At 45.1% G+C, this 9,360-nt stretch overlaps 1 protein-coding gene across 1 annotated transcript; it reads left to right on the forward strand.

Moving 5' to 3' along the window:
• Positions 1-7,537: 7,537 nt before the first annotated feature.
• LOC124413610 (secreted RxLR effector protein 161-like) lies at positions 7,538-8,146 on the forward strand. The gene has a single exon (XM_046894331.1). It carries the CDS (start codon positions 7,538-7,540, stop codon positions 8,144-8,146), a length of 609 nt encoding a protein of 202 aa, XP_046750287.1.
• Positions 8,147-9,360: the final 1,214 nt, after the last annotated feature.

Consider the following 9,360-nt stretch of genomic DNA (forward strand, 5'->3'; position numbering starts at 1 on the left):
TGTCTGCAGATTTCGAGAGGAAATGGCTGGCAGTCGATAAAGAAGAAATCTGGTATACCGACAGCGGTGCTTCTAGGCACATTACCTACAGACGAGATTGGTTTACTGAATTTCGACCGGGAGGAGGCTCGAAGATATCGCTGGGTGATAATGCAGAGTGTGAAGTAGCCGGCGAAGGAACGGTAGTGATTGAGAAGCTCGTAAACGGAGAGTGGCGCGAAGCGCAAATCAACAACGTACTCTACGTACCGGCATTGCGCAGCAACCTATTTTCCGTTGGCGTTTGTACGTCCAACGGTTTCGAAGTGAGATTCATGAGTAATTGTGTACACCTGCTGAACAACAACGAGGTCGTGGCAACAGGCATAAAACAATCAAACGAGATTTATCGAATGTGTTTTCGCGTAAAAAGTGTCAGTAACGTGGGTGAAGTGAACGTGTCTAAAACGAGTCTAAAGGTTTGGCACGAACGCCTAGAACATTTAAATAAGCGTTCACTGTGCGAATTAGTAAAGAAAGATCGTGTGACAGGGATAAAAGTCACTAACGAGTGTGATTTCTTTTGTGACGCCTGTCAATTGGGGAAAGCGCACAAACTATCGTTCAAGAAAGACGAAAATAAAATAAAAACGAAACCGGGCGAGCTAATACATAGTGACGTGTGTGGGCCGATGTCCGAAGCTTCACCGGGTGGAGCGCGTTATTTTGTGACTTTTATTGACGATGCCTCCGGTTTTCGTCACGTATTTTTCCTTAAACACAAGTCGGACGTCTTTGAACGTTTCAAGCAATTCGAGAAAGTGATCGCGAACAAGTTCGGGAAAACAATGAAAGTGCTACGTTCCGATAACGGCCGAGAGTATTGTAACGAGAACATGTCGCAGTATTTGTCATTGCGTGGTATCAAGTTCGAGCCGAGTGCGCCATATACACCGGAGCAAAATGGCAAGTCGGAAAGAGAAAACAGAACGATTGTTGAATCCGCGCGTACAATGCTAAAAGGGAAAAATTTACCGACTACGTTATGGGCAGAAGCAGTGAATACTGCAGTGTACATTTTGAATCGCGTTGCATCGTTGGAGAAGAGAGGGGGAAAAACGTCGTGTGAAATCTGGACTGGAGAGAAACCCGATCTCAGCCATGTGAAAGTGTTTGGGTCAGAAGCTTTCGTATACGTGCCAAAACAATGTTGAGAATGTTATTCGTGCTTGAGAATGTGAATGCGTGAAGCGCCGAGAGCCGAATGTCGGTCGGCAAAGCTGGGGTATGTTCGGATCGGCAGCAGTCGCAAACTAAATGTGCGCTGCAGTAGTAATTGTCCGAGCCTCTTAGAGATAGCCACGTGCAAAGAAAAAATATAATAAAGAAAGTTATCTTTGTCTTACGCAATACATGTCCTGAGTTCTCTACAATTTTATCGAAAAATCTCTACCCATACGAGCTCCTGTCCCTTTTATCCCACGTTAAACTTAGGCTGGTTCAACAGGTTATGGGCCCAGGCTACGATATACCTGCGGACTTGTTGGATAAAAGCGTGAGTTTCTTGTTTTGGAGTATCGCGAGACGCGAAGCGAAAGTGATAACGACCATCTTGGTCGCGTGTGAGAACAGGTGTATCGGACCGCGTGTGCAAGTGTTTTTGCATCTGCGATGGCTGAAGCAATCTCAGCTCGGAGCGTAATGAAATTTGATGGATCGAATTATCAAGGTTGGAAGTTCCAAATAAATTCTTTATTTGTGGCCAACGAGATCCAAGACGTCGTAAATGGCACGCGAGTAATGCCGGCGGTCGTGGAAGGACACGAGGCAGAGGCGAAGCTGTGGGTGCGTGACAACGCTAAGGCGATGTTCCTGATTTCATCATCGATGGAAGATGACCAACTGCAAAGCGTATTAACGTGTGTGAGTGCAAAAGCCATGTGGGACCAACTTAGTCTTATCCATGAACAGAAGTCAGCAGCAAACAAATTGGGTTTGCTCCAAAAGTTCCACGGATACAAAATGTGCGCGGGAGACTCAGCAGTGCAACACGTTTCGAAAATCCAAAACATGGCGGCGCAGCTTCGAGATATCGGCGAAAATGTGTTGGATGCTACAGTGATGGCAAAAGTCTTAGCGAGTCTAACGGCAAAATTTAGTACGCTACAGACAGCCTGGGACAGTGTAGACCCGGAAAAACAAACAGTGGAAAACCTAATGCAAAGACTGATTCGTGAAGACGCGCGGTTGAGTGAAGACACCGACGCAGCAAGTGCATTAGTGGCATCGAAAAACTACAAAAAGAGAGACAGTAAAAAGCCGGAAAAACCGCGTAGATCGAAAGAAGACATCGAGTGTTATAGATGTCTCGAAAAGGGTCATTTCGCTCGCGGGTGCAGGAATCCGCGTCGCAGGAAAGGAGACTCCGAAAAATCTCGTGATTGTGCGTTTGTAGCTGAAAACGGCGCGAAACCAGAATCGAAAAAAAAATCAAGTGACGGCGCGAGCGCTCGAGTGAGAGTGGCACGAGGTCAAGTGGAAGATATATTTTCGGCAAGTCAAAGCGAGGTCTGGCTGACCGACAGCGGCGCGTCGAGGCACCTAACATACCGACGCGAGTGGCTAACCGACTATCGGGCATACGGAAGCAGTGATGATTCAATTCGTCTCGGTGATAATGAATCCTGTAAGATCGTCGGAGTAGGAACAGTTCATATCAAAAAGCTTATCGACGGCGTGTGGCAAGACGGTAGAATTGAAAACGTGCTGTTTGTTCCGAAGTTGAGGAAAAATTTATTCTCGGTAGGAGTTTGTACGAGTAATGGTTTCGAGGTATTTTTCAAAGACAATGAAGTGAGAATCGTGCGTGACAACGAAGTAGTAGCGTCTGGTTTAAAACAAGAGAACGACCTGTATAGAATGTTTTTCAAAGTGATCGAACCGGGGAGTGTTGAAGAGGCAAACGTAGCGACTTTAAATCTGCGTGTTTGGCATGAGCGACTAGGTCAGCGTGCGATACGCGATCTACTGAAAAAGGGTCTCATAAACGGTGTATCGTTGTCAGACAAGAGTGACTTTTTCTGCGAGTCATGCCAGTTAGGTAAAGCTCATCGGTTGCCATTCAAAAATGATCCAGGGAAAGTAGAGACAAAAATCGGCGAGGTCATGCATACCGACGTTTGCGGGCCGATGTCAACCGAATCTCCCGGTGGAGCGCGATACTTTTTGACATTCAAAGACGATGCGAGCGGCTATCGTCATGTCTACTTCATGCGTCACAAGTCCGAGGTTTTTGAAAAATTTAAGGTATTCGAAAAATTAATTAAAAATAAATTCGGGCAGTCGATTAAAACTCTGAGGTCAGATAACGGTCGCGAATTCTGTAACCAAAAGATGGACGATTATCTCGCGTCGTGCGGAATCAAAAGAGAGACAACCGCGCCGTATACTCCGGAGCAGAACGGAAAAGCCGAGCGCGATAACCGCACAATTAGGTGTGCAAATGAAAAATCCCATTAGTATCGTCAGATCAAATGTCGAAAAATAATTGACACGTATTTTTTTTTTTTTCGATTTAACGTTCCGTAACAAAGATATAGCAGTTTGAAATTGACGCGTGACGTCACAATGTTACTAGATATAGATATACTACAATGTAATACATGTATAACATTATGACGTCACGCGGAATTCTACTTGCTATATCTTTGTTAATAAGCATTGAATTGAAAAAAGAAAAATTACGTGTCAATCATTTTTCGACTTTCTATCTGACGATAGGAATGGAATTTTTCGAAATTTTTTATTTGTACACCTAATTGTCGAGAGTGCGCGAACGATGATTCTGTCAAAGAATCTTCCGCTGTCACTTTGGGCAGAAGCCGTGAATACCGCGATATACGCGCTGAACAGAACCGTGTGGACAACCAACGGAGTTACACCCTACGAGCTGTGGATCGGAAAAACTCCGAATCTGAAACATCTTCGGATTTTCGGGTCAGAAGCGTTCGTCCACGTTCCGAAGCAATTTACGAAAAAATTCGACGCGCGCGCGAAGAAAGTACTTTTCGTCGGATATCAGGGTGAGTCGGGAAATTACAGACTCTACGATCCAGGTACGAAAACGGTTTCGGTGTCGAGGAACGTTATTTTTCACGAGAGAGTCGGAAAAATAACGACAAAGTTGGAAGCGGAAGAAGAAGATGACGACGGCGAGATCGTATTCTCAGGAAACGAGAAAATTCAAGAAGAAGAAGAAGAAGCGGAGCCCCAGAACGACGATCAGGCGGTTGGAGAGCAGCAGGAAAACGACGGTCAACAGGCGGCAAATGGTCTACGAGTAGGCAATATTCAAAATATCGGCCGTGGCAGAGGTCGCAGGCCGGTTGGTCCGGAGCAAGCTGCAACACCTGGTCGAGAAGGATTGAGGCCTCGAGAAAATATTAGACCGGCAGCGAGGTATGAGGTCGACGTCGCAGAGTACGTCGCTCCAAACACTGTGCAGGAAGCTATGAATGGTGAAGATGCCACGCAGTGGGCGGTAGCCATTCAAGAAGAGCTAAGCGCACACGAAAGCAATCATACTTGGTCGATTGTGCCGCGTGATTCAAAAATGAACACAATCGATTCAAAATGGGTGTTCAGGCTAAAAGAAGATCCGGAGGAAGGGGTGAAGCGGTTCAAGGCGAGACTCTGTGCAAGAGGATTTTTGCAAAAGGAGGGCGTCGACTATACGGAAACCTTTGCACCAGTAGTAAGGTACGACTCACTACGAGTGTTGTTAGCAACAGTAGCAGAGAAGCAGCTCGAGCTCACGCAGTTCGACGTTCGATCAGCATTCCTGTATGGGGAATTACTCGAAACTATCTACATGGAGGTGCCGGAGGGAGTGGACGTCGCAGAAGTCTCCAACGGGAAGAAAAACAGTGTTGTGTGCAAACTAGAGAAATCGCTGTACGGCCTGAAGCAGGCGCCGCGATGCTGGAACCAAAAGTTCAAGCAGTTCCTAAATGAGTTTGAGTTGAAAGAGTGCGAAGCTGATCCGTGTGTTTTTGTCGGTCAGTTCGAGAGAAAAACGGTGTTATTAGCTCTATTTGTCGACGACGGACTTGTCGCAGCGGAATCGAAAAAGACTTTAGATATAATTATTAAAAGACTGAGCGATAATTTTAAGATTACGCTAGGCGATTCGAGCGTGTTCGTAGGACTTCAAATTGAGCGAAACAAGAGTGAAAAATCTTTAGTCATTCACCAAAGTGCCTATGTAAAGAAAATAATAGAAAAATATAGAATGATTGAGGCAAAAGTCGTAAGTGTGCCCGCAGATCCTCACGTCACGTTATCTCCATCTGAGATAGATGATGAAAAATCAAACAACGTGCCGTATAGAGAGGCGGTTGGATCCTTGGTATTTCTAGCATCGGTATCACGCCCGGACATTGCATACGCCGTAAATGCTGTTAGCAAGTTTTTAAATAGTCACAATGTTGAGCATTGGCGTGCAGTAAAAAGAATCTTTGCCTATTTGAAAGGAACAGCTGAGTACGGCATAAAGTATGTTGGCGGCGGTAGCAAATCTGAGCTAATCGGCTTCTCCGATGCAGATTATGCAGGCGACATCGAGACAAGGCGATCAACCACAGGATACGTCTTTTGTTTAGCAAACGGTGCTATTTCATGGTCGTCACAGAGGCAAAAGTTGGTGACACTAAGCACAACAGAAGCCGAGTATGTAGCTGCGTCTGCGGCAGCACGAGAGTCAATTTGGCTGCGAAAACTATTGTCAGATATCGGATGTCCATGTGAGAGAGAGACCACTCTGTTTGTCGATAACCAGAGTGCAATACAACTGGTAAAGAATCCAGTCTATCACAGGAAAACAAAACACATAGACATCCGCTATCATTTCATACGCGAGAAAACAGAAAACGGAGAGATAGTCGTAAAGTACGTTCCTTCGGAAGAACAGAAAGCAGATATATTTACAAAAGCTCTTCCCAAGGAACGGTTTAGAATATTATGCGAAGCGATGAATCTGCAAGCATGGAATCTCAACCACTGTAACGGCGGTAGTGTTGAGAATGTTATTCGTGCTTGAGAGTGTGAATGCGTGAAGCGCCGAGAGCCGAATGTCGGTCGGCAAAGCTCGGGTATGTTCGGATCGGCAGCAGTCGCAAACTAAATGTGCGCTGCAGTAGTAATTGTCCGAGCCTCTTAGAGATAGCCACGTGCAAAGAAAAAATATAATAAAGAAAGTTATCTTTGTCTTACGCAATACATGTCCTGAGTTCTCTACAATTTTATCGAAAAATCTCTACCCATACGAGCTCCTGTCCCTTTTATCCCACGTTAAACTTAGGCTGGTTCAACAAACAATTTACGAGAAAATTCGATGACAGGTTGAACAAAGTAGTGTTTGTGGGATACGAAGGCGATTCAACGAACTACAGAGTGTATAACCCCAAGACGAGATCTGTGAAAGTGTCGAGAAACGTCGTGTTTCACGAAACAGATGGCGCAACCAGTTCACGCGAGAACGAGAGCGTATCAGAGTGGTCACCGACGGGAATTTCCAGCGACAACGAGGAGCAAGAGGAGCCTGTACATGAAGCGCCAGCAGTCGGTGATGTACCTGGGGTCGGTGATGCAGAGATCGAGCATCATATACCACCAGCCGAGGCTCCACGACTTCGCGATCGCAACACACTTCGACCGCCTCGGAGATACGAGGGGTATGAGGTAAACATGGCACAGTACGATACTCCCACGAATTACAGAGAAGCAGTAGACGGAGAAGATTCGTCGAAATGGATCGAGGCAATTCGTGAAGAGTTGGCGGCACACGAAAAGAACACCACTTGGACGATGGTGCCAAGACAAAAGGATCAAAATATCATCGACTCCAAATGGGTGTTTAAGAGGTTGCAAGACGCGGCAGGAAAGGCTTGTCACTATAAGGCTCGTTTGTGTGCAAAGGGGCTTTAAACAACGCGAAGGAATCGATTATCATGAGACATTTGCACCTGTGGTGCGTTATGATTCCTTGCGTGCATTGCTCGCACTCATTGCACAAGAAGATTTGGAGGTGATGCAGTTCGACGTAAAAACCGCTTTCTTAAACGGAAGTCTCGACGAAGAAATTCACATGAAACCTCCCGAAGGCATCGGCGTCGAAAATAAAGCGAGTGGTGTGAGTGCAGTGTGTAGATTGAATAAGTCACTTTACGGTTTAAAACAATCACCTCGGTGTTGGAATATAAAATTTGGCAATTTCTTGCGAAAGTTCAATTTCATAGAAACGAAGGCAGAAAAGTGTATATACACGGGCGTATACGAAAAAGAAAAGGTTTACCTCGCATTATTTGTAGATGACGGGCTTATTGCTTGCAAATCGGAGAAAGCTCTTCAAGTGCTAATAAGTAAATTGCATTCGGAGTTTGAAATTACAGTAAGCGACGGTAAATGTTTCGTTGGTTTACAAATCGAGCGTGATAGTAAACGCAAGACATTGTTTGTGCACCAGAGTGCGTATACAAAGCATGTATTAGAATAGTTCAGTATGAATAAGGCAAAAACTGTGTGTGTACCGGGTGACCCAAATGTTGCCCTGAAACCGATTACCGAAAGCGAGAGTGTAGACAGCGTGCCGTACCGTGAAGCCGTAGGCTCCCTTATGTTTTTGGCAATAGTGTCAAGACCGGATATCTCTTTTGCCGTAAACAATGCGAGCAAATTCTTGAACAATCACGATTCAAATCATTGGCGAGCGGTCAAAAGAATTTTTGCCTATTTGCTGGGAACAGCAAATTTTGGAATTGTGTATCGCAGCGGTGGAAGTGAGTCAAATCTCATTGGCTTCTCCGATGCAGATTATGCGGCCGACTTGGAGACACGAAGGTCTACCACCGGGTATTTGTTTTGTTTGTCAGGCGGACCGGTCACGTGGTCATCGAAACGACAGAAGTCGATTGCATTAAGTACAACGGAAGCCGAATATGTTGCGTTATCGTTGGCTGGAAAAGAAGCAACATGGCTTAGGGTTCTGTTAAGAGATATCGAATATCAATGTGAGAATCCCACGGTAATTCATGTCGACAATCAAAGTGCCATAAGACTGGCTAAAAACCCAGAGTTTCACCAAAGGACAAAGCACATTGATGTTTGTTGAGCTGAGTTTAAAAAGATTGTTTGGGTTTACTTAATCGAAGGTTTGAGAGATCAATCATTTTACAGAAACAACAGTAACGTTTTTTTTTCTTTTTTTTTTTTTTTATTATTATCACTTCTTACGTCTATGTGGTACATCGGTCTGATCACGACTGCTTCTTACCTACATGCGTAACATCATGCCGAGCCGGTAACGAACGGAACAAAAGAAAAGCGACTGCTGCCGAACGTTTTCCGAGTTTGGCCGAAACAAGGATATCCTTTAAATATCTTATATTATATTTGAAAGCAACCAAGAAGGCGAAGGAGAAAAAAACATATCTTCAACACTTCCCCTGTTTTTTTGCTTATTCTTCTCGTAGCTTCAATTTTAGTTCATGGCATAGAGATTCAAAATGAGGTTTTGGTAAAGGTTTTGTGAATATGTCCGCTCTTTGCAATTTCGACGGAACATATTCGACTAGAATTTCTCCCGACTGAATTTTCTCTCTTATAAAGTGAAATCGGATGTCAATGTGTTTTGTCCTACTGTGATATTCAGGATTTTTGCTTATGCGAATGGCACTTTGATTATCTACAAGTAGTTTTGTAGGTTGTTCACATTCATATCCGAGTTCTGTTAACAGGTTTCTCAACCAAATAGCTTCTTTTGTTGCCGTTGCTGCTGCAACGAAATTCACTGAGCCATTCTCGACGGTGGGTAATGTGGCATGACGCGCCGCTGTCGGTAATCCAGCTGTCTTCCACATCCATTTGCATCACCTTCGAGATTTCTCCGCCAGGTGGGTCTGCTTTATTGTCCGTCACGATCACGAACGCGAAGCTGCTAGAGCTATTTGCCGAATTTGATTCTCCCGCACTCTGTTCTCGTTTTCCACCATTGTTTGCGCGTTTTCTTTTCCGGCACTCACTTATGTAGTGTCCTTTCTTTTTGCAGTAAAAGCACTCTATGTTCGTCTTCCTCCGCCCATGTGGCGACTGACTGTCCTTCCCGCCATTTTCTTGTTTCTTCCGATTCGCGCCGAAGGACATGGCTGCAAGCGCGGTTGCAGCTTCTTCTTCTTCTGTCTTCAGCTTGCCTTCTTCTTTGATAAGCCGTTCTAGAAGGTTTCCCATCGTTTGCTGGTCAGGTGCAACACTGTCCCAGGCGGTTTTCAGGGCGTTATAGGTCGACGGTAATCCTGCCAGAACTTTGGCCATGATGGCGACCTCGGA

The sequence above is a fragment of the Diprion similis genome, chromosome 12, assembly GCF_021155765.1.
Source record: "Diprion similis isolate iyDipSimi1 chromosome 12, iyDipSimi1.1, whole genome shotgun sequence".
NCBI lineage: Eukaryota > Metazoa > Arthropoda > Insecta > Hymenoptera > Diprionidae > Diprion > Diprion similis.

Excerpts from the sequence above, each read along its gene's own strand:
- LOC124413610 (XM_046894331.1), top strand. The coding sequence starts at position 7,538 with ATGAATAAGGCAAAAACTGTGTGTGTACCGGGTGACCCAAATGTTGCC.